This window comes from Plasmodium gallinaceum, assembly GCF_900005855.1.
Source record: "Plasmodium gallinaceum strain 8A genome assembly, contig: PGAL8A_v1_98, whole genome shotgun sequence".
Lineage (NCBI taxonomy): Eukaryota > Apicomplexa > Aconoidasida > Haemosporida > Plasmodiidae > Plasmodium > Plasmodium gallinaceum.
In genome coordinates this window covers 150,661-178,434 of record NW_021628265.1, presented here as the reverse complement: position 1 = coordinate 178,434, position 27,774 = coordinate 150,661, and the positions used below count along the sequence as shown (strand labels likewise).

The 27,774-nt window shown below is 18.6% G+C and overlaps 3 protein-coding genes across 3 annotated transcripts, besides 3 other annotated features; all 3 read left to right on the top strand.

Moving 5' to 3' along the window:
* Positions 1 to 3,355, top strand: PGAL8A_00330300 (serine repeat antigen, putative; the record flags this gene model as incomplete). Its single annotated transcript, XM_028672332.1, has 5 exons — positions 1 to 178; positions 265 to 320; positions 491 to 1,014; positions 1,125 to 3,076; positions 3,174 to 3,355. The coding sequence occupies 5 exons, from the start codon at positions 1 to 3 to the stop codon at positions 3,353 to 3,355; spliced, it is 2,892 nt and encodes a 963-aa protein (XP_028528895.1).
* Positions 3,356 to 6,301: 2,946 nt separating this feature from the next.
* Positions 6,302 to 6,702: a repeat region.
* Positions 6,703 to 7,187: 485 nt separating this feature from the next.
* Positions 7,188 to 7,745: a repeat region.
* Positions 7,746 to 7,969: 224 nt separating this feature from the next.
* Positions 7,970 to 8,390: a repeat region.
* A 3,657-nt stretch (positions 8,391 to 12,047) lies between these two features.
* On the top strand, positions 12,048 to 12,524 carry PGAL8A_00330200 (hypothetical protein; the record flags this gene model as incomplete). The annotated part of the gene is made up of 1 exon (XM_028672331.1): positions 12,048 to 12,524. One exon carries the CDS (start codon positions 12,048 to 12,050, stop codon positions 12,522 to 12,524), a length of 477 nt encoding a protein of 158 aa, XP_028528894.1.
* Positions 12,525 to 25,828: 13,304 nt separating this feature from the next.
* PGAL8A_00330100 (hypothetical protein) lies at positions 25,829 to 27,112 on the top strand (the record flags this gene model as incomplete). The annotated part of the gene is made up of 2 exons (XM_028672330.1): positions 25,829 to 26,012; positions 26,196 to 27,112. The coding sequence occupies 2 exons, from the start codon at positions 25,829 to 25,831 to the stop codon at positions 27,110 to 27,112; spliced, it is 1,101 nt and encodes a 366-aa protein (XP_028528893.1).
* Between the last annotated feature and the right edge of the window lie 662 nt (positions 27,113 to 27,774).

Genomic DNA, 27,774 nt, shown 5'->3' with positions numbered 1-27,774 from the left:
ATGTTTTTTTTTTCTACAGTAAAATCAAATTTAGTAATCACTTGTAGTGATACTAATCACTGCCAAATATGCCACCAAATTTTGAGAAGTTGTTTTTTATCTGGAACATCAGAAATTGCAAAATGTGTGTCTTGTGAAGAAAAGCATCACAACATACTGCCTTGTTTAGAATATTCAAGTATTTTAAAGAAAAATAATTAAGCAAATACATTTATTTTGTTTATTATATTAAATTATTCAATTTTTTTTTTTATTTACTTTCAGAGGAAATTTTGATGAGTCAAAGTGAAATTGAAGCATTTATTGAATTGCATGAAGAAGTAAAAAAAAAAAAAAACAATAAATATGAATAACTGTAAATGTTATTATATATATTTTATTTTTGTATTTAATTAAAATAATTATAACATGAACATAATTCATTTTTTTATTTTAATTTTTTTTTCATACATAATAATTATGTATTTTTTTTATATTTTTTCTATTAAAGGATTACTTAAAAACAGAAAATTTCGATAGTTTAATAGAAGAAATAGTTGATTTTTCCAAGGAGGTATTAGGAAAAACTACAGAAGATGAAAAAAGCGACGATGAACTAAAAAAAAAAAAAATAAGACAATTATGTCTTTATGTTAATTTTCATGATACTTATGAAAATGCAAAATTACATGAGCAAGCTTCTGTTGAAAAAGTGCAAGAGAATATAAAAAATATTATTGATAAATATACAACTGATACTATAGATATGGAAAAAGTAAAAAAATCATTAAATCATCCTGCTCTATGCTTACAAAATCCAGAGGATTGGATAACTGATAGAATGGGTTTAGATGATCTTGATGTTCCATCTTCTGGAGTTATAAATCATAATGAAATTTTTGAATCGTATGATGATCATAACCTAAAGAATGATTTTAGTGACAATAATTCAAAATGTAATAGGGATTATTGTAATAGATTCGATGATACAAATGAATGTGAATATAATATCAGAGTTTTAAATCAAGGAACTTGGTAAAAAAAAAAATATATAAATTTTTGCATACTTATTTACGTTTATACATTTATATATATATATATATATATAATATTTATTTTATTTAATATGTTTTATATTCTTTCAGTGGTAATTGCTGGGCTTTTGCTGCTTCTACTGTTGTTTCAGCCTATAGATGTAGGTCAGGCTTGGGATTTGCTGAACCTTCAGTCAAATACACAACATTATGTAAGAGTAAATTTTTTGGGGGACAATCAAGACGTTCTTATTATCCGGGATATACAACTTCAGCTTGTAAGGAAGGAGGGCATTTAGTTCAATTTTTAAAAGTATTAGAACATACTGGAACATTACCAACTTCTTCCAATATTCCTTACTTTCCACCATTGAATACACCTCAATGTCCTTATGTTGACCCCTCATGGCCAAATATATGGGAAAGGGTTACATTATTGAATACTGGAAATTATGGTTACACATATCAAGGATTTTGGAAAATAAGTTTTAGAGAATACGCACAAAGAAATAGAACTCAGGATTTAATAAATATATTAAAAGATTTAGTTATGAAACAAGGTGGTATATTTGTAACTATGCAAATATCTGGAAAACTAAGCTATGATCATGATGGATCTCGTCCTATGATGAATTGTGAATATGGAAGACCAGAGCATGCAATAACATTGATAGGATATGGAAATTATACTGGATATGGAGGAAGACAAAGTTCTTACTGGTTAATTAGAAATAGTTGGGGACAAAAATGGGGAGATAATGGAAACTTTAAAATAGATATGTATGGACCATCCAACTGTAATGGTGCAGTTTTAGCTGATGCATACCCTCTAAATTTAAAAATGGAAGGCAGTAGAATAGATGTTCAATTACCTAATGATTATGCATCAAAGGATTCCCATAAAAAAAATGATCCTAGACCAAATCCAAACCCATATCCAAGACCTGGTCCTTATCCAGGACCAACACCAAGTCCTAATCCAAATCCATATCCAGGACCAACTCCAAGTCCTAACCCCAATCCATACCCAAGACCTAATCCATATCCAGGACCAACTCCAAGTCCTTACCCTAACCCATACCCAAGACCTAATCCTTATCCAGGACCAACTCCAAATCCCAGTCCATATCCAAGACCAAATCCTAATCCCAGTCCATATCCTAATCCAAATCCATATCCAAGACCAAATCCTAATCCCAGTCCATATCCTAATCCAAGTCCATATCCAAGACCAAATCCTAATCCCAGTCCATATCCTAATCCAAGTCCATATCCAAGACCAAATCCTAATCCCAGTCCATATCCTAATCCAAATCCATATCCAAGACCAAATCCTAATCCAAGTCCATATCCTAATCCAAATCCATATCCAAGACCAAATCCTAATCCCAGTCCATATCCTAATCCAAGTCCATATCCAAGACCAAATCCTAATCCCAGTCCATATCCTAATCCAAGTCCATATCCAAGACCAAATCCTAACCCAAGTCCTTATCCGTTGCCCAGTCCAGCTCCTACACCCAATCCTTATCCATTACCGAGTCCAGCTCCTACACCCAATCCTTACCCATTACCTAGTCCATCTCCTATGCCCGGTCCTTATCCATTTCCTACACCTTTTCCTAGACCTTACATGAGACCATATGGTCATAGATATGCAAGGTATTTTCCATACAGTGGATATTACCCTTATCGTCATTACTATAATAGAGGCTTAGGAAATTCCAGTGATAATTCAGAAATTAATGAGGATGAAAATGGTGAGATATTGGGAATTTATGATCAAGGTAAATTATCTGGTAGTAACTTTGATGATAGTTTATTAGATATTAAACCTGAATCCAGTAACGCTGATAATGAGGGTGTATTACAAAAACATAATATTAGTTCTGATAATTCAGACATTATAACGTTAGATATAGAAACTGAGCTTGATCCTCAGATAGGCACAATAGAAGACTCAACAAACAAAAAAAGTTTAGAACAGAATGAGAAAACCTTTAAAACAGATGTATCTGTTAAAATTAATGGAGTTGAATACAAAAGAACCGTTATATCTAAAAGTAAATGATACTACTTCACGATATAAAAAAATTTAACTAAATTTTATTTTAATTTCTTATATATTCACTTAAATATATTATTATTTTTTTTTTATAGGAAAAGATGAACACAAAGAAATTTATTCATGCTTAAGAACATTTTCTTTGGATCCTACATTTGATTCTTTATGTCGTATAAATTGTGAACTTTTCTTAAATAATTGTAAAGAGTTTTCATCAATTGGTGAATGCTTAAGAGATTATGCACCAGATGATAATTGTATTTATTGTGGAATGTAACTTTATTATATTTGTTAAAATTATAAGCTATGAAATGATGAATAATTTCTTAAAAAGCTATATTTTTTTAGTAGGTGAATAAATATATATAACTTGAATAATAAGATATATTTAATTTATAAGAACGATTTAAATTAAACGATGAATTGCTTGCAATTTTTTTTTTTACTTTTTTTATTTATCATAACATATATATATGTATAAAATAATCAATATTATATATTTTTTCTTGTTAAGTTTATAACTTTTTTTTTGTTAGACTATATATTCATTTATTTATTCATTGATAAATATATACATGTATATATATTTTTAAGTTATTCTTATTTCATTTATATTCTTTTTTTATATTTTTTTCATTTATATTTTATGATACAGTTTCATCTATTGGTATTAACATCTACAAATGCATATATATTTTATTAGTTCCATCAAATGTTTGCTTAAAATAAATGAATACATTAATTTATTAATATTATTATTTATGAAAATAATTTTATTTCGATGTTAATTTTTTATTTTTTCATTAATATATGAATGAATAGTCGTTTATTTAATTTTTTATAATTTTTTCATTGATACAATGAAGTACATATGTATTTGCATAATTTGCTGTAGTTTATTCTAAATAAGCATATTTTTTTTTTCGAAAAATATTAGTACATGCAACCTTCTAAATTTATTCATATTTATATCTAGTAGTTAAATATATTTTAATTGTACATTGGGCAATAATATTATCTTCATGTACTCATTAAATATAAATATATATATTTTTATTTCGTTTTCTTTATATTTGAAAATAATTACATAATTTGAGTATTTTATTTTTCACCTCTTTTATTATAAATTTTTTTATTTCTTTTTTTTCTTATATCATGTGAATATTTTTTTAATTTAAATTATTATAAAAAAAAATTTATTAGCATAACAAAGCATTTGATGAATATTCCTTAAAGTAAATGATGTTTTGGAAAATATTTATTTTTTTTTTTTAAAATTAATGTAAGAAAATTAACATTATAATTTATACCAACCTTTATTGGAATTAGAATCAGTCAAATTAAATTGCATAAAATTAATATACTTTTTTTTTTATTATTATAATTTTTTTTTATTTTATAAAAGAGAAATGTTTATTTTAATACATGAGGAAAAAAGAAGAGTTTGTTAAATTAATTTTTTTTAGACAAGATTAAACTTTAAAAATACAATTATTACAAAAAAAAATTTAAATAAAGGAGAAATTATTTATAATAAATATGTCATTAAAAAAATGAAAATATTATTTTTTAAATTATTTCCATACAATTTTTTATTAAAAAAATAAAAAATCTAACAAAATTACGTGTTTTCTTTTCTTTTTTTATTATAGATTGTAGCTTCTTAAAAATATAGAGAAAATGTTAAAAATAGAATATTATTTATTACTTCTTAATATAAAATTATAAAGGATTATTTACATTAAAATTATTCAGAAGTTATGATATAATAATATCTTAATTATATTTGTGTTAATATTTTAAAACATTGAAATAGCATTTTTTTTAATTATACAATATTTTTTTTGTTTCTATATACCATTTAAAAGCATTTTTAGTTCATTTATTTTGAGTATAAGATTAAAACATATATGATTTCAAAAAAGAACTCTCAGAGTTTTTTTATATTAAGTATAAACATTAATTTTTTTTTTTTTTTTTTTCAAAGATATTAATTATTTTTAGTTAGATATGTAAATTTTTAGTATGTATAATGTTTTTTATAAGGAATAAAAAAAAAATTAGAAAAAACTTATTTTACATTTTATTTTATATTTGTTAGAATAATTACATGAACTTATGATGATATTAATTATTAATTTATTTTTTCATTAACTTTAGGCAAATAATGAATAATCAAATAAATGAAGAGTACGTAGAATAATTTCTATTTTATTACTTAGAATTAACTTTAAAAAAACTTATATATATATATAAGGTGGTTAAATATAAAATATGATATAATTATTTTATTTCATATAACTTTTGAAACCTGACAATGAAATATATTTTTAATTTTTTTTTATTATTCCTTTATATTCTAATTATTAAATAAAAGTTTATAAAAAAAAAATAAAATTCTTAAAAACTCTCAATTTTTTTTGATGATATTTTTAAATATTATCATTGAAAAATGTATAAGAAGATCCATCAAAAATTATAAATTTATAAATTGTATCACAGTTTTTTCCTCTTAATTCTCATTCCTTAAAAAAAAAGATATAATTATAAAAAAATAGTTAAATATTGAGACAATAAAGGAATTTTCTCTTAAAAGCAAAATTTAAATGCACTATAATAAAAAAGTGTCTTAAAAAAGATTTATATATATATTAGCAAATGTTTCGTGTGTATAATTATATATCTACCTATTTTAAATTTTTGTTTTGCATTAAGAAAGATCAATAATAATGTTTAATGACGATGATGAAATATTGTAAAAATTAAAATTTTCTGTTTGAACTATTTTAGATATATAGAAGATTATTTATATATAATATGCATAATTATTCTCTTCAATACCTATGTATTCTTCGGTAGAAACATAAAAGTGTTAATGTTTGACTTATTAACTTAATGTTTAATCATTTTTATAGTATTCAACAAACTGTTTTATAAAAAGCATGCAGAGAAATATATACATATTTTGCTTATTATAATATTAATTATTAAATGATAATAATTCACTTATAAATAATTGGTTAATAAAATTCATTATTAACATTTCTGAGAATAAAAATAGATGTATGTAAAATAAATAGTTAGTGATTCAAGCGTTAGATTAAAAAAAAAAAAAAAAGAATTAGTTGTTAATTTTAATGATTTTTTTTTTTGGTTAAAAAAAAAAGAAAGAATCTTTGATAAAGAGTTTCTGGTGGTATATTTTGTTTAAATTTATATAAGTTTTTGCATTAATGATAATAAAATTTTCGTGCTTTGTAATAATTATATAATTTATTTTGTATTCATTTAAATATTTATGTTTATTAATTTAAGATAAATGTATTTGAATTGCTAAAACTTACTCATAGCATTATAAATAAAATATATCCAATTAAAACCAATAATTAATAAGGAGTTATATTTTTAATAAAAATAGTGATTTTTATTAAAGTAAATAAATGTCTCTTAAAAATAATAAATCTTCAATTAAGTAGATATATATATAAAGTAGTTTACTGATTTATAGAATTTAAATTATACATAAATTCATTAAAATAGTGGAGTCAACTCTATATGTCCTTTATTAGTATGTTTTTTCAATACTATAGAAAAGTTATTGAATAGGTAATTAATAAGTCAACTATACCATTTAATTTATCGAAGAATTCATTTTGAATTAAAACACTTTTTTTTATTATATTTATATGATTTTTATTAATTAATTATTTAATATCGATTCTATCATTTATGTTAAACTTGAATCAATATACACACTACTTAATTAACACTATATATAACAATGTGACGTCTTTTTGCACATCACCATATACTTTATGCAAAAATTAAATAATTTTCTCTCATTAGAAAAAAATATTATAAAAAAAAACTATACTTTTATGATTTAAAAAAAAAAAAAATATATGTAATACAATGTACATACTTGGTTAATAGAAGGCTTTATTAACCTTTTTGGAAATAAAAAGGACTAGCTATATGAAGAATACGTAGTTATGCTCACGCAAATAAAAAAAAAAAAAAGACACAAAAAAATATATTTATTTTTTTTTTAAAGAAAAAAAATACGTGGAGAAAAAATGGTTAAAAATTAATTGGAAAAAGATTTGTTATTGATTTATTAACTGGGTGTTCGGGGACTTTACTAAAGTACTGAACAAACCAATTAATAAAGAGCATGTAGAGATGTCTCTATTATTTTTTTATATTTATATATATTTTTAGTTGCTTTGAACGAGTGATCTTTAATTATAATCTACTTCGTTCAGCATTCTTTTATTTCAAAAGGTATTTATTTATTTTAATAAAAATCCTTATTTTTATTAAAAATTTAAATACTTATTTAACTTTAATTATTAATTATAATTACTTGTTTATTTGTTATGAGTTATATTTAGCAATTATTTTATATTGCTGTTGAATTAACAAACACAAATAATTATTAACAAAAACAAAATAAATTATATAAATATTAATTACATGAAAATTTTATTGTTATATGTATAAAATTTTCTTTTACAAAATTCATCATAAAAATATTTCATCTTATTCCTCACTTCCCCAAAAAAAAATCTTTTTTTTTTTTTTTTATTTTATTTTTTTATATTTTAAAAAATTGATTTTTTTTTAATCAATTTTTTTCCTGACTATTTTTACATTTTTTTATCAAATATTTTTTTCCTGACAGTCTTTGTACTTTCTTTTTAAAAAGTACAAACAAAAAAAAATCATCAATTTTTTTTATTTTTGTGTGTGTATGCATGACCAACTTCGTATATTTCATTTAACTAGTCCTTTTATTTTCCAAAAAGGTTAATGAAGCCTTTTATTAACCAATTATCAATAAGAATGAGATATTAAACATACAAAAGATATTTACATAGTATTTATATTTTTAATTTGTAAGAGAAAATTTTATACATATAATAATAAAATTTTCACGTAATTAATATTCATATAATTAATTTGCATTTTTACTAATTGTTTATGTTTGTTAATTCAACGGCAATATATTTAAATTGCTGGACATAAATCATAAAAAAGAAATAAGTAATATACATTTAATTAATCATCTATATTCAATGAGGATATAAATTTTTAATAAAATTAAAGATTTTTATTAAAGTAAATAAATGCTCATGGAAATTAAAGAATACTGAATGAAGTAGATTACATAATTAAGCATCACTTGTTCAAAGCATTTAAAAATATATATAAATACATCAAAACCGTAGAGGAAACTCTACATGCTCTTTATTAATTTGTTTGTTCAGTACTATAGTAAAGTCACCGAACACCCAGTTAATAAATCAGTTATACATAGATATTATTCAAAAAAAATATAAACTTGCATCTTTTCATAAAATATTACTTCAAAAAAAAAAAAAAAGTAGAATGAATTAAAAAACATTTTAAAATTATCTAATTAATATTTACTTATTAATATATATATAATTAATCTTATCTAATTGAGATAATTCTAGATACCTATATAATTCATACTTTTGAATTTTACGTATTTTCACGTGACTTTTTCTTTTGTTAATATAATTCTATAAATAAAGAATAGGATAACAACTTTTTTATTAATCATTACAACTAATTTTTTTACTAATTTCATTTATTTATTTTAATAAGTTTTAATTGCATTCTCTATAAAATCTGTATAATTTAATTTGACGATGTAAATCCTAATTTTTTAGAAAATTTATTGTCAAGTAATTAAAAATTGATTCTCTATTGGAATCTGGAATATTAGGTATGCTCATATTTATATATTTTGAATACTCTTATTTTTCATCTAATCGTATGTTTGTACACTTTACATACCTTTTACTTTTATTAAACATTCTCTTACTTTTTTTGTTATAGTCTTATTTTCATTTTTATTACAATTCAAAAATTTATGCTAATTGTTTTATTACATTTACCATCCTTTTTATTTTCTTCTTATATGTATTTTTTTTCTTTTCGATTTTACCTTGTTTTTTATTCTAATTCATCACCTCTACTAATTTTAAGTAAAAGTGAAAAATTATAAAAAAATTACATGCAAAATGTTTTTTTAAAGAACTAAATGAACCAGTATAATAAACATAATAAAACATAAAAAGCATGTATTAAAAAAAAAAGAACAAATGATCTATAATAAATTTTGCGAATAAATAATATATTTTATTAAAAAAATATTATATAAATTTCTAGAATTTACCTAAATTTTATAACTATTACATATATACTCTAATAAAAATAAAAAGATATTCTGAAAGTTACCTTTATTAACACAATAAAAAATTTCACTTTTTTTTTTTTAAAACGTTAAATTATCATTTTTATAAAATAAAATGTTTCTAACAATTTTATTTGTTATAATATAAATAAATAAAAATAAATCAAAGACATTTATTTCTGTGTGACGTTGTAATTATACATTAATTATGTATTTTTCCCATATGAAACTAGTATATTTGTGCTATAACCATTTCATTTATTCAGAAAGAATATATATATAAAATATACTTATTTGAGTATTATAAATTCATAAATTTCTTATTATCATTATATCTTTTTTAAATGTAACTGTTCTTTTGCTAGAAACTATAATTTCAATATCACAACTAAATAATAATCAGGAAAAATTGAAATGATTATTAAAAATAATTATTAATATATATATATTTATGCATTTAAATTTTTATATATATGTTTCTATTAAATATATATTAAAAAACTTATTTTAAAAATAATTTCTAAAATTTTTTATTATAAATATGAATCCGAATAAATACTAAAAAATATATACACCAATTGCAAATTTATATATATTAAGATAATTTCTTCAAAATTTTGATTTTTATATAACAAGACATTAATTAATATTTAGAATAATTTTCAAATAAATTATAGAAAAGGATATATATATTTATTTTATAACGAAAAAGTCTATCTTCTTTTAGATATATATGGTATTAATTTTCTTCAAATGCTTTAATTAACAATGCTGTTAATATTTTAACTATTATACTCTTCTTAGTTTTCATGGATACTTTCTTATATGTTTTTTAATTTAATAATATTTTGTTTATTTTTTTTTTTTTTTTTTTTTTTTTTTTTTGTTTTAGCCTTTAAAGGATTTAATTACATTTTCACAAGCATTTTAAATAAATTATTTTCTTTTTTATTTTTTTAAAAACTTTAAAATGTTTTTCTTCTTTCTATATTCATCTTTCTACGCCTTTAATAAAATTATTTTTATTCACATAACTTATAAAATATTTATATAGTGATATATATTTTAATAAAAATTTGTTACAGCATAATTTTATTATATTGGAAATTTTCAATACTTGATTAATAGTTCACTTTAATTGATTATTTCAAAGGAATAATATTATAGAAGCTTTTTTTATATATTTTGAACTTATCTTTTTGATGTACTTTAATTTACTTATAAATGTATAATTCGCCATTCTTATGTTATCAGAAAAATTAACCTTTATATATAATAAAAAAATTAAATATTTTACAAAAAAAAAAAAAAAGAAATCTCAATTTTATTTTATGAAGTACTTATATGTTCTCTTTAAATATAGAATTTCTTTGAAATTCAAACATATGAATTTAAACTATAATAATTTTAACATATATTTTTAAAAATAAAATTATAGTATATGTAAAATGTGTCATGAAAAATCTTTTTTACCTTTTAATTTTTTTAATCTTTTAATAATTAAAAAATAAAAAAAAAATTTAAACATTTTTTCCCATTTCTTATCTTTTCAAAAATGTCTAGTTTGTAATATGAGCATTATGTTAAATGTTATAAACTATTATTAAAAATTTATTTTTAAAGTAAATCTTATTAAATCCTCCTCTCTCAATCAATTGCGTTAATCAAATAAATATAAATAATTAATATAATCATTTGAAATCTAATTATATAATTTATAAACTTATTAATTCTTTCTTCAAATAGAAATAAAATATTTTGTTTTAGCTAGATTATTTTATTAAATAGATTTATAATGAAAAATAATCAAGTAATATATATCGTCTTTATTATTATATAGATTCTTATTTCATATATATTTTTTTTTATTTATTAAAGTATTAATATTGATTTTATAATTGTTAATTTTATCATAATCATAAATGCTTCATCGTAATATGTTTTATATATAATATAAACATCTTTATTTTGTTTCTTTTTTTCCTTTTCATGTTTATAGTCACATTTTGTATATATGAAGGAATAAATGTATATAAAATTTTGATTTTAAAATTTCTAATTTCATATTTCTGCTATTTAAAGAATAAGTAATTATCTATTTTATTATTATTAGAACTACAAAAAAATAATCATTCTTTATTTTTAATTTTATATTCTTTATTAGTTTAATTATATTTGTAAATTAAATTTTTATTTGTTTTATTTATAAGATTTAAGTACATATTTTCATAATAAATGTTTTTTAATTTTTTGCTTTTCTAATTTTTTTTTGCTGTTTATGAATTTTTTTTTTTTGGAATATATTTAAAAGAACATATTTATTTTTTATATTTTTGCATGTTTTTAATATTTGGAAAAAATAGCATGCAGTTTTTTTTTCCTAATGGTTATCTAAATAACTGTTTTTGTTTTTATTTTAAATAAAGAAAAAAAAATTTTTTAATTAAAGTAGTTGTATAAACTATATATTTTAATATTTTTCATTTATATGGTAATATTTATATAATATAGGTAGTTCTTTAATTTTTATATTTATATTTTTTCTAGGTTTTCTAATAAATCATGTTTTGAATATTCACTTCTTTTTCATATCTTTTTAATAGTATATTTTTCTTTTATCACAATATATGTATAAAGATTTATATTTTTTTATTAGTAAATAATATATTTTTTTTTCATTCTAATAAGTTATGTTAATTTAGTTGTATAGTTGTAACTATTAATCTATTTAAAAAATTTGAACATGGAAGGGAACAAGTATCCTAAAGAAAATATAAGATTAGTTTTAGAAGATGATAAAGCTATTAGTGGTAATACTTCTGACCCTTTCTTTATTACTAATCTTAGCCCATTTCCCTCATCTTCTACAGCAGAAATGCAACAAAGTGATAGCGGAGTTATTCCTATATACCAAACTAGCAACTTGACAGCTGAGGAGAATCCCCTTTTAATGAATGCATTAGCAATTTTGGTTCTTTTACTAAATATGTTCACAATTAAATATAAAAGGAAAGTAATTAACAGAACACCCTTTAAAACTATTGGAGATCTAAAAGTAGAAATTGTAGAAGATATTCAAACATTAAGTTTAACTCCAAAAGAAAACCCATTAGAATCAGATCCACAATCAACAGAAAACGAAGATGGAGAAGGTGATAATTTCTTCCAAGAAAGTGATGATAATTATAGTGAAACAGGTGACATGAGCGTTATGGAGTAAATAACATTGAAAGAAAATATTAGTTTATATTAACTTTTTGAAAAAATAGAATTACGACTGAAGTAAAGAAAAAATAAAATATGTAGAAATCTAAGTATAGAAATGAGATATAAAAGAAAATTGACATTTTTATATAATATCTAAAAGTATATATGTTGCATAAAGGAGCATAAAAATACAATTTTTTATTACCGTTAGATTATTCAATGTAGCTGTTATTTCTTTTTCCTACCGTTACATGAACAATCCAATCTTTCATAATTTATAGGATGATATTACTTATTTATAAAACTTAAATTATATGATTTATAAAATAATTAAAATTATTTTTGTATAGTATTAAAAAATTAAAGAAACTTAGAAGAAAAAGTTAATTTAGTGTTATAGATTTTTTAAAATAAAAAGAAATTATAAAATAATATTTGCTAATTTCCTTCTTATATTGACATAATACTAAATAATTTACGAAAATGTATTAAGAAGATTAATATTCTCGAAAAAATTCTAAACTTTATATTTGCTGTACATTTTTATGAGCTTTAAAAATATTAATGCATTTATTAACCATTATTATTTAAAATAAAAAAAAAAAAACGGATGCAATCTTGCTTTAGAAGTTTTCTGAAACAAACAAAATATGTAAACGTTTTATAATTTTTGAGGAGTTTAAATGTATAAAAGAAAGCAAACATATATAATATATTCTATGTTTTTTTTATTTAATATAAATTTATTTTAAAAAAATCCAAGAACCTTTAAAAGTTAAAGATGTCATTAAAGAGAATTTTTATTTAAGATAGAGGAAAATATAAAAGATAAAGAATTTTATATAAATATATATATAACAGAAAAGTAATTTTTGTTCATACTAAATATATAATTATATATATATATGTACTAAAAATGAGTTGTACTGATTAAAGTTAACCAGAGTGTAATATGAATTTTTAAAAGTTTAATTAAATCTGATATTATTTACGTGAGAATTGTCGTTATATTTTATTTTTTTTTTCTTTTATATATATAAAAGATATATCTATGTGTTTTCAAAAAATATGTGTAATATTATTTAAATAAAAATATATTTGAGATAATATAGAGATTCTTATTTCTAAATATTTAGAAGAACATTTTTAAAAATATTATTAAAAAAAAACATTCGTAAAATATATTCTTGCAATGCATTTTATAAAATAAAATTTTTATTTCATAGGAATAGTCAATTACATATACAAATAATTAATAAAGAAAATAAAAACCATTATCTTTTTAAATTTTATTCCTATTATTTTGATACATTATGATATTAAAGGTACTTTATTTAAAAATTTTTCTATTATACAAACTTCATTAAATACAACAAACAAAAGGAACTGTTATTTATATATATTTCTATTATTTTTATTAAAAAAAAAAAATAAAAATTCACATAGATTTTAAATAAACATGATGATTGAAGTTAAAATGATAAAAATAACTAATATAAAAATAAAATAACAAAAAACAAAAATGTTGAAATAAACTCTGATTAATTGGAGTAAATTGAAAAAATAAAGGTAAAAAAAATTTATTTTTATAAATCATTATTAATATTTTCTTATTGATAAAACTTTTTCATTTTTCATTTATAATTACAAGTTCTACGTATAATACTATTATTATGAATATTAAATTAAAAATATAAATTTTTTTAAAGAATATTATATACTTTAAAAAAATAAAACTTCTGTAACTATTAATTTAACATTTCCCAATAGAATTTTTTATATTCATTTATTCTTAAAAAAATGAGTTATTTTTATTTTTACTTAAGATAGCAACAAATTAGAAAATCAAAAATAATAAAGTAAAACATTAATTTTTACCTTTCATAAGAAAATTTCTTCAAGATTTGTTTCATGAATTTAAAGTGAAAAATACAAAAAAAAAAAAATTATATACACAAATATAAAAATGAAAAAATATAACTGTGATAAATATTGGTTTTATCATTGTCATTAATAAATGGAAAATAAAAAACTAAAAATTTTTCTTATAAAAAAATCTGAAAGATTATAAGGTAAATTATCTCAATTAGAATTTAAAAAAATATTTATTCTTTTAAAAGCTAATTTTTAATTACTATAAAATTTTAAATATATGTTGAATTTTTTTTTGAATTATTAAAAATTTGGAACGTACAGAATATAATAAAAAAATTTTTTTTTTTATGCGTTTTTTTAATATATTAACTGCATAGAAAATCTAAATTTACCTGAAGTTATTTTTTTATTAAAATATTTTTTTAATTTTTTTATAAATTTTTTTCTAGATTTATAATATAAATGAATATTTTATATTTTTGAAATTATTTAAAATTATATATAAATCTATTAAAATAAATTTTTTCTAATGTTTAAATATTATATTTAAAGAAAAATTAGTGAAAAAGAAAGTTTATTAAGGTATATCACTTCTTACCATCTAATATTGATGAATTAATATTCAGTCGATATAATTTATTTATATTATAAAATTTTTTTTATAGGGGTTTTATTAATTTCATGCTTAAATATTTTTGTAGAGCACTGAAAAAGCAATTTAGTTGTAAAGCGCATACATATGAAGCCCTACCTATTTTGTTTATTATAAAATTACTTTTTATATTAAATGAAAAAAATAAGTTATGTTTCATATTAATTATATTAATGCAAGTTTTATATAATTATATTAATCTACATAGAATAAATGGTTTTATTTATTTAGATATATAACTCTCTATATATAAATATTCTAAAATATTTTTATTATCTTATAATGGATAACTTATTCTACATCTATTTATATAGTTTGAAAAAAGTTCATTTTTCTTTAAACTTAAATCTTCCGTAAAATAAAACTTTTGTTCAAATTTAACATAATTTTTTCTTTAAAAATTTATTGTTCATCTTAACAATAAATTATCATCTAAAATAAAATGATTTATTCTTACAACGAATAAAATATTTATTTAAGTTTTTTTTTCAAATTTTTTTCATGAAAAAAATGTTTTTTCGAACTTTTTTTTTTCTTAAATATTTTCGAAAGACAGTTAAAGTATCCCCTTAAATTTTTTCTTTGGATAGATATCTCACTAGTTAGAATTTTTCTTAACCTCTTAAAATATTATAATAAATAAAATAAATATAATATAAATATATTATCGTAAGATATTTAAAAAGTATTACAACTAAGAACATTATTGTATAATTATAAAAAAAAAATTATTTTTTTTTCATTTTTCATTTTATTATATTTTTAATTATATTTTATGAATATTATATTTTTTTTTTTAAAAAAAAAAAAAAAAAAAAATATTCTAATTTTTTTACAACAGTTAATTTTATTTAAGAGGGATTTTTTTACAAAAAATTATTAGTTTGGAGGGAATATATAATTTTTTAAATATAATTAAAAGTTTTTTTATATTAATATTTTAGCATTAGAAAAAGTTAACATTTTCATAAAATTAGATAAAAACCTTTATAAAATAAGTAGTATATTAAGAACAAAAAAAAATTTTAATATACTTTTATTTAAAGGTTGTATATCTTATATGCAAATAATCTATATATATATCATGATTCATAATATAACAACATCATATACACGTATTCATTAGAAAGGTATTTTTATGATCAACAAAATTAGTAGAAACTACTCTACGTGATCTTTATTAATTAGCTTATTCACTAATCTACAAAAATATTGAAGCAAAGAATCAATGAATAATTCTTTAATCTCATTTATATTGGTTCAGGTATTTAAAAAGATTGTTATTACTTTTTATTAACAATAAATTAATTTAATCGTTAGTTATAATCCTTTCTTCTCATAAGTTATATTATATTTTTATATAAATTTATTCCAAAAAAAAGATGAATTAAATTCTCAAAACCTATAAAATTTTGAATAAAAATAAAATAAAAAAAAGGTAAAATATACTTTCTAGTAAAACGAAATAGTTCAATAAACAAACAAAATTTTCAAAAAGTATTAAGAAAAAAAAGAATAATTATTTACACGCCTTATAACACTTTTAACTTTGTTATTAGGTATTTTCTTAAATACCATGAATATATAGATATATCGATACTTCATATGGTTTTACTGATTAAAGTATACAAAAAGGATAATAATAACTTTTATCAAATAAAAAAAAACAAAACATGAAATTTTTTATAGTAAAAATTACATTTTTAATTTAATTTTTAGATAACTATGAAAAACTTCTCATTTTAACATTCTATAACTTTAGAACTATTGTAAAATAAAACAATAATATTTTACAATCCCTTTGACGAAATGTAAATTTTTGTATTTCTTCTGTTAATTTCAATAATATGCAACTGAAGACTAATATATGTCTCAAAATTTATCTTTTAAAATTATAATGGATTTAAGTTACCTTAGATCTACGGTAAAACCAATTAAATTTTTAATATTAGAAGAATTCGTGAAAACTTTTACTGATATCATTAATTAGAATTTACACATAAATGATTTTTTTATTTTTTAAATATTTATATTGTGAGATGTATTTTTGTTTGGTTTCTTTTAATATTAAAAAAAAACATGTTAGGTAAATGTATATTTATTAATTCAATTAATTTTTAATGATAGGGATATTTTAGATAAATCAGTAAATAGTATTTTCCAGACAATTATATAATAATATGGATTATTTTAATTTAAATATTATACATAGTTTATGTAAATAAAAGAGATACTTTAAAGAAGAAAAGTGTAATAATAAAATAAATTTACAATATCAAATATTTAAATGTCTTACAGTTATGCATAATCATATGCTAACTTTTAGGTTTAACATATTAAATAAATCTTTATGCAGCATTATAATTCTAGAATAAAAATAATTTTAAAAAGTTTTAATTTAATACAATTATATTACTTTATTCTATATATTATTACAGAATTATACTTATATATATATAAAATAATAATTAAATTAGGTATAAATTTTTTTTAATTTCCACTATAAAGACAACTTTAATATTAATTGTCAAAAAATATTTTTTATTATTCTTTTGGATAATTTAAATCATTTTACATGAAGTATGATGAACATTTTTTTTTGCTAACATTATAATCATTTATTGATAAAGTAATTTATTAACTCTTGTTAATACATAACTATATTATAGTAAGTAAAGAAAATAATATTAGTAACTATAGACTCGATAACATATATTAACTATGTTAAAATATTTCCAAATTTTCCATATATTACATATCAAATAAGGTTTGTAATAACAAATTAAAAATATATGTAATTCAGTAATTTTTTTTTGAGAGACAAATTAAACATTAATAATTGAAAACTTAAGGCATTAAGAATAGGAGAAATATCACATTATAATACTTTTATAATAAGAATTGTTATATCATATTGTTCATTTTATTTATTATATATTAACACTTAAGTATGTTAAATAAAGCATAATTGTGTTTATTAAAAATAGTTTTAATTTAGCTTCTAAACTCAATATAAAAGTGTTTAATTACTATTTCAATAAAATGATTTTAAATAGAATTAGTTATTTTTTTATATAGTTTACAATATATGCATTTTTTTTTATTAATGTAACAATGAAATATAAAAAATATATTGAAAAACGAACCAAAGAAAAACTATATATGAATAATAAACATAAAAATATGTAATACTACTAGAAGGATATCATATATTTTTAAATGAAAAAAATATATATAAAAAAAATGTACATTATAACATTATTTTGTCATTAAATATTTATCTATTATAACTTTTTTACTGATATACAAAATTAGCGCTTTTTTTTAAGTTGTGCAGACAAAATCAATAAAAAAAAAATTTTAAATTATATTATAATTTTAATTAATAAATGGATGATGCATTAATTTGGTTGTTTGTTTAATTAATTACTAGCTATGAGAATCTTGCAAAATATTAATTAATGGTTTGTTAAATGGTCACTCAAATATTTTTATGGTAAATTGAGCAGTTAATAAGGAGCATGTATATAGATTTCTACTTAATTTATTGATTATAAAATTATTTTTTACAATTAATAATATAACCCTTATATAAATATTTGATTTTCCAAATAGTTAATAAATATTGACAAATATTGAATAATTAAATTAATAAAGAACACGTTGAGAATTTTCTACTTAATTAAATATTAATCAATATAAATAATAATTAATTCTTTGTTAATTATATTAAATAAATTTAAAAAAAAATTATTTTATATTAAGATAACTTTTTTAACATATTTTATAGTTTTGCATTAATTTACAAGTTTATTCTTGTATTATATATTCCTCAATTAAGATAATATTTTTACAACACACATCATATCAACAAAAAAAAAAAAAAATACATATTTTTTTTTTATATAAATGCTGAAAAATGCAATACAGTGTACTTATTTTTTTCAAATACTTTGCAAACATAGTTAAACTTTCAACTCATTATATTTCTTCTTAATATAAATTAGTCTATAATGCTATTTATTTATAACTAATCTGTGCTTTAATTACTAGTTATAAATTAACTTTTAAAAAAAAAGTTATACATCTGTGATAATTAAAATATTTAATATGAAATAATTATCTTTATGTAACTTCTAAAAATTAATAATAAAATATATGTTAACTCATTTTAGTTCAGTATTCCTTGAATTATAATTAGCTAAAGAAAAGTTTATGTAATTCAATAAGAAAAGTCTCTCATAAAATATATATAAAATAATCAACATACATTTTAACATTTTAATAATTATTACTTAACTCACATAAAAATTATGATTTCTCAAAATATCATAATTTTTTTAAACTACATTGAATAGATTTTTCTCATTTAAAAAAAAATTACTGAAAAAAATTTTTTATTTTTTAAAAAAAATATGTATAATTATCTATAAAAAAATACTTTCATAAAAATATTGAAACAAAAAAAGATTTCTAACAGACAAGATTTAATGTATGCAAAAAAAAATTTTCATAAAAAAAAAACATATATATTCTAAAATACCCCACATGCATAATTAAACATCTAGTAATGTTAAATTTATATTTTATTAACAATTTAAAAATGCCACTAATACTATTTACTAACATTTACATTATATAACATAAAATAAATAATTTGTATTATATTCAATTTAAAATTCTTGAGTTAGTGCTTTGTTAAATAAGTATTTAAATCTTCTCACTACATTAAAAACTTATTGTTTTACTTATAAGGTTTACATAAAATTATTATTAATCCATAAATAATTTTTATTTATGATTATTTATCTTATAATAATAATATATATAAAACAGATAAAAAGATGTCATACTCTCAAAAAAAATTATGCATACATTTCTTTTATTTTTGCATATATACCATTTTCTATAGTGCGCATACTTAAGTGTAATTAGAATAATCTTTTTAATATACAATTTTGAAATGCTTTAATTATCAAACTAAAAAGAATATTAAAATTATAGAAAAGATAAATTATACATTTTTTTATTTTATAAATATATGGAAATGGAGATATTAAACTTTTTTTTTTGGAAAAGTTAATTTTTGAAGAGTTTATGTTTAAAAGGAATAATTTTTTATTAAAGGTAGGATATATATTTTATATTTTCAAATTTGTTTTATTAAATTTTTATGGTATAAAATAATTGTTTTTATTAAACTATATATTACTTTAAAATCTTGATGTATTTAGAATAATAAAATATTTGTTTGACATGGAATTAATTGAAGTACTTTAAAATAAATTGTTTATTTCACTTTATATAGTATAAATAAATAAAGATTATATAAATAATGAATAAATAATTTTAAAGAGATAATATTAGTAGAGATAATTTTACATTCTTTTTATTAATTTGTGGTAAAAAAATAATATAATAGACCTATTTTTTAATTCCAATAAAAATAATATAGTATGTATATAATGTTTTACTTATGCAAGTGGTATAAAATAAGCATTTTAAAATACTTATACTATAATGTGTGAATATTAAAAATCATACTAAAACGTGTACGTTATATTGCATGTTTTTATACATGAGCTATAATTTTTTTGGTCGCTTAAAAAATAAAAAATATATATTTTTTTTTGTGATAATTTTATATTTTTGAAAGAAATAATTGATTTTTGCATTATGAACAATATAATATGTTGAATTATTAACTTTTTTTTCAATACCAACAAAGTTATTAAAAAAAAAGTTAATAAAGAACATGTAGAGAAAATTCTACGTATTTAATTTGAAATAAAATAAAATATTATTCAAATTATTCAATTTACTTAGTGCTATATTTAAATTTAATTAATTATTATTTAATTTACACAACACTTTATAAAATGTAATATTTAACATTTCTTTTTATTTTTTAACTAAGAAATTTTTACACATGGTATCTGCAGAAAAAATTATATATATGTAAAAGGCTTTTTCTTTATAAGTGTATGTATTTAGATATGTACATTTCCCCCTCATACTTATAATGCATACATAAAAAGATACTTTATTTATTTATTTAAAATTTACTTGAAATGGGCCAATAATACTATTTATAGATAAAATATTAAAAAAATACGCAATAAAGAGCATTTAAAAAGAGGAATAGAGAATGGAAAATAATTAAGAGAGAAAAATATTCATATAGTGAAACATACTTAAAACGCGAAACAAAATTACTCAATAAAAATGAGAATAAAAATATTAAGGGTGACTTTACACTTACTTATGATGTTATGTTTATACCTATATGTAATGTTTATTATATGTTATATAAATGAGAAGTATAAGACTTATATATTTTTAAATTAAATAAGCACTTAATTAGTTTTTAATATAACTTCATAATAAAGGAAGAAACTACATTCATTAGGATTAGTAAAAAACACATTGTCTATTTTATATTTATTGATTATTCCATATTATTTAAAGATCACTGAATCAGTAATAAGTCTAATATAGAAAAATTACGTAATACATTTGTATGAATTCGTTTTATAGTAAATAAAATAAAAAGAAATACTCTATATGTAATTTATTAATTTTATTATTTAAAACTTTACAAAAGCTTTTGAATAACCAATTGATAAATTAACATCATTATAGAAAAGTGTTTTTCTTTTTCTTAATGATTCATAACTGTTTTACAATTATATTTTCATTATGTTACTCTTCTTCATCATAAATATATTTTATTTTTTATGCTTATATAAATTCTTCATTTTTTTTTTTAAATAAATATTTCAAAAAATTATCAAAAAAAAGAGAGAAAGTCCATTTGGTTTGCACATTCCTTATCCTATTACCCCAAAGAGTTCATGTTTTTTAATGATTCTCAAAATTTCTTATAATAATATCCTTTATGTATAATTAATATGAAATCAAAATAAGACCTTTTTTTTTTTATTAAATTAATACAAAAATTTCATTTTCATGTTTTCTAATTTTTTGCAATGAACATTAGCATTCTTAATAGCATATTATGAATGACAACATACTCCTACATTTGTATTATTATAATATATCATAATTTTGAACTAATAATCTATGCATTAATGAAAACACTTGTTCTTATTTTCATTTCTTTAAATTTTTTCTTATAATTGTAGTATAATTCGCTATTGATGAATTTGGATTTAAGTCGTAATTCACATTTTGAAGTTTCTTCTCTTTTCTCTTTTAACACACTATATACAACATGTGATATTGTATATACTCTCTTTGTAACCTCTTATTTTTCTTTTATCTGAGAAATTCAAAATGATTATATTATGCAATCATCACATCTTAAATTAAAATGTTAGACGTAATAAAATAATAATGTTTTAGTTATCTCTTATAGAACTTTTATTAATTGAGAATCTTCGAAAGTATGATAAAAAACTCTAGTTTGAGATGCTAAGTATTGAATTTGTATGTTAAAAATTCAATCAATTAAAATGTATAATATCATCAAAATTTTTAATTTTGAAAAAGACAAAAAATAAATATAGACACTAAAACAATTTTCTTTGAAATGATAATTAATAAGGAATAAATTAATTCTATATATGAAAAGTAAAAATAGTTTATTTTATTAATTAAATATTCTATACAAAAATAAATTCATTTTTTATTTAAAAATTTAAGAAAAAAAAGTTTGCAATTGCGACGCAAAAAATTCTCATATTTAAATAATTCAATATGAAAAATGATTAATTTGGATAAGCTAAAAATGTGAAAACTTTCACTGTTCTATTGATATGAGCTTAATAGACTATTTATTCTATTTTCATTAATAAAATTTCTGAATATTAAAAAAAAAATTATTATTTTTTCTTCAGGCATTGCTTATTATTCTTTATCATTATAGTTTCAATAAATTGTTAAAAATATTTATGTTTTATTAATTTTTTCATAATTTGTATATTAATTTTGAACATTTTATTATATTTTACTTTATTATACACAGAAATATGGATAAATAAAATATAATGAATAATAATAATAGAAATTTTTATATTTTTCCATGATAAATAAAATATATCGTTTCATAATTAATATTATTTAAGAATTATTTACTACTTTCTTTGAATTCAGAAACATAAATAGAATCTTTTTGAAATAATATAAAACTATATAAAACTAATTTTCAAACATAAAAAGTGAAAATTTCTTTAATAAATTTATTTAATTTAAAACTTGACAAACAAATTTAATAGTTACAACATAAATTATAAAAATTTAGCAAAAGTACATGTTATTTTATAGTACATTGATTGTTAAGAATGAAAAAGTAAAAACAATCTTATACTTTTATAAAATACAAGGTGAAATAAATAAAAATAGATGTTCTTTATATTTTTTATTTTTAGAATTTTGTCAACAGATAGTGGATATAGAAATACAAGTATTTTTCCTATATCATATTTATAATACATTTTTATATTGTATAAATATTTTTGAAGTTTAAATTCTTTAATTTTCTTGAAAATGAAAAGTTCGGAAAAACAAAAAATTGATTAGCTATGAATAAAATAGAATTCTAAGTATAAAAGACACAACTTTTAACCGTATTTATGTAAAGATTTTTATTTTAACAGAAAAATTTTTCCATTTAATAAAATTTTTTTTTTTTAAAAATATATTCACCATTAGGAAAATATAGAAAAACTAAATACTATTAATTAATTATATAAAAATTCTTTTATAGGTATCATACTTACATATTATAAATATTTTTCTTGTTCTTAATTAAATATGAAAATTTTTTTTTAATTTTTATTATATTCATTATTTTTAATTATTTTTATTTCTCTTTATAATTGATGTCCAACTTAAACTTTAAATGAGAACTTTATATTTAAAATGATAAGGTATTATTGTGAGAATAATTAATTTGACTTATTTTTGTTTGGTATTTTTCATTTGAATGTTAGCATTTAAATTCTAAATTTAATTTTAAATATAATAATTCATAATATGGCATTGTAAAGTACATAATTAAACAAGTTAAACGAATAGAAATAAATCATTTTAATAATTAAAAAATATTTAAAATACAATTAATTATATTCAGCATATAACTTATTTTTGTAAATATGCCTATAGGTGAAAATATTAATTTTATTGATATATCTGTAATAAATTTTTCTTGTTAATAAATTTATGCATTTCAAAGAAAAATTAAAACTTTTAATGCCTATATGAACAAAGTAAAAAAAAAAAAAAAAAAAAATTCTCAAAATGATAACTTGAAAAAAAGTAAAACTGAAAAATTCTTTAATGGACTACCATATAAAACTGAAGAAGGTAATTTCGCAAGATTTTAAAAATTTTAATTGCAGTACTTTTATTTTATTAAATACTAAAAAAGAAAAAATAATTTGAAAGCGGTATGGTATAAAAAAAATATATTATAAATATTACTAATATATTTCTTAATTTTTTTTTTTTTTTAAGAAGTTTTCTTCCTGTAATTATATTTAAATTACTAAAAAAAATAAGAATACATATAGATGAAATGCAATTATGCGAATAGTTCTAGACGAAACATTCTTTTTATTTTTTTATTATACTATTTATAATTACTTAAAAATATTTTAACTTAAAATCATTTTTTTTAATAAGTATGCTTTCGAATATTTTTTTATGTTAATTGTATAACTTAGTTTACACTATGAAAGTATTTATTTATAATTAAATCTTTTAATGGAATTTTTTTAAATGCATGTAGTTGTTACCACAAAAAACATAATTAAACAAAAATGTACTAAAATGAACGTTAAAATTTATATTTTATCATAAAAGGTTTTAATAAAAAATATACATATATACATATCTTTTTATCATTTAAATAACTTTTTGTCATAATATTTATCTTTCACATGAATAATAAAATGCTAAAATTATATTTAAAATTATGAGTGGAATTTTTTATTTTATTATTCTGCTATATGTATTTTTTTTTTAATCTTTTCTTTATTTTATTTTTATTTTAATATCATTAAATCATATGCATTTCATATTTAAAAATATGTGATTATAATGTAGCATGAATTATTTGGATAAAAATAATTTTTTCAGAATATATTTCCAAAAATGTATGCTTTAATTGATTATAGTTTATAACTTGTATTACAACATTATTAACATTTATTATATATATATATATCAATTATTAAAATAGTATATTTTTATGTATATTAGTATTAAATTTTGCTATTGTGAAATATTAATTCAAAATTGTTTTATTTCACTTTTCTTTGTTGAACTTTTGCATTTTTAATAAAATAAAATTTTAGGATAATAGTACTTTACTATTTATAATTATATAATAACCAGTAAAAAAGGAAACTACAAGTTTCCGCATGATGATATTATCTTGAATGTATTTATAAACAAAATTTATAATATATATAACAAATAAGAATAGTATAAATATGTTATCACCAAATATATAATAATAAAGTAACATAAGTCTTTAAACTACTAAGAAAAAGAATGTATTTAATTTTTCTTATAAATTTTAAGAATACATATTTATTCATTAATATATACAATTGCTGAATATATGTTCGAAATAATATGTTTCACAACACTACTTAGACTTATAATTGGATAGAAAGAAGATATTTTTTTTTAATATAAAAAACATTTTATAAAAATTAGCATTCATATGATATAATTAATTATTGTTTATATATATATATATATACATATATATTATAATTCAAAAGAAAAATTTTATATTAGTTTATAAATATAAACTTAAAATGAAAATATATAAAATATTTTATATCCTTAACGTTATTTTTTACAACTTGCTAGCAATACACTTGGGAGAAGGAGCAGAAGCTGAACAAAATCCTGGTAAAATATGCTTAAATAAAAAAAAAAATATATATATATATAAAATTAATTATTATAATATTATAAAAATTTTAAATTACAATTGTAGTAATAATTTAATTGATAGAATAAAAATTTTCTTGTGTTTCCACATATATATATAATTGATTTTATAAAAATGTATTATATTATAGAAAATAGTTTCATTATATTTATATATTTTATTATTAACACCAAGATTTTAAAAGCATTTCTTTTTTTTTTTTTTATTATATATTTATAATATATCAGGATTTATTAAAAGTAATGTTGATGATATTAATGAAATGCCACCTCAATTAATAACTGAAAATTTTGCATTAAATTACTTCAATGACTCTCTCAAAGATCCTTTTGAAGAAGTTATTTTGGCTAATGACATTGTATTGAAACATATTTTTAGAACATATAGTAATTATTCTAATGAAGAAAAAAAAGCTATGTTATTAGATTACACTGGTTTATCGAGATTTGTTAAGTATTTTTTAGGAGCATGTATAGATGTTACTACAGAAAAACATGAAATTTTTTTAGCACATAAAATTATGTATGAATTAAAAAAGAAATATACAGAAGAAAGCGATGAAATAAATCCAAGCGAGAGAATTAATATTACAAAATGTTTTTGGGAAAACGAGCGTTTTGAGAGAACATGTTCTATTTTTTGGTACAAAATGATGATTGAAATAAAAAATATTTTTAAGAGTAATAAATTTTTTTGTTCTTTAAGCCCTAAAGACCAAAGTAATATTTGGATTCAATGGTACAATAATATGAAAGATGAATGGTTAGAAAAACAAACTTCACATTTAAAAATGGTCATGGAAAAATTTGATAAAGGAGAATCTTGTGAAGGATTTGAAAATTTTATGCGTTGTTCAGAATATATCCTAAATTCATGTACATATTTATATAGAAGTTTATCCGTAAATTATCTAGAAAGTATTGTAAAAGAATCATTGGAAAAAAAAGGAGAAAAAGAAAAAATTGATGAATTAGAACTAGAAAGTGAGTCTGCATCAGGAAGTATATCATTATCATCAGAATCAAGATTAGATACAGAAGAAGATACTTCACGTAGGTCTCATTTAAGATTGGGGTTAGAGTCCACAATGGAATCAGAATTAGAGAATGTATCGACTGAAGAAAATGAAAATGAAACCGATTGAAAATTAAAACTAGAAAGGGAATCAGAAACTTTGAGAAAATTTGAAAAATAAGAAATACTATATATTATTACCGCCAATTCAAAATCAAAATAAAAGAAAAAAAAATAGAAATAATAACTTCCGTACAAATATAAGTCTTAATATAAATTAAAGGAAAATTCAAAAAGAAAAAACAAGTTTATAATAAAGATGAGCTAAGTAATTTTCCATAAATGTGTAAATTCTTGTTTATTTATACAAATAAAGTTTTTCTATAATAATTATTATGCACCATTTTTAATGTTTGTCTTTAATCTTTCATTTTAAAAAATTTAATTTCAAATAGTAGTGCATTAATGACAATAAAAATAACTATCACAGTATATTCTCTTTAAATTTTTATCATTGAGGAAAAAGATATTAAAATTAAATCCTTTAGAAATTTCAATATATTTTCTTTTCTTTTGTTTTGTATTTGTTTTTTATTTCAATTAGCATTACATGAAATACCAAGTAAATGCACATTTTTTGAAATTTATTTTTCAAATTTACTATATGTGATGAATAAAGTTAAATAGAAAAATTTATTTTTTTTCATAAAAGCATATTTAATTTCATATGCTTAGTAAATATCTTATTAAGTTTTAATTTTAACATTTTCATTATATTTTTTAATTACCATA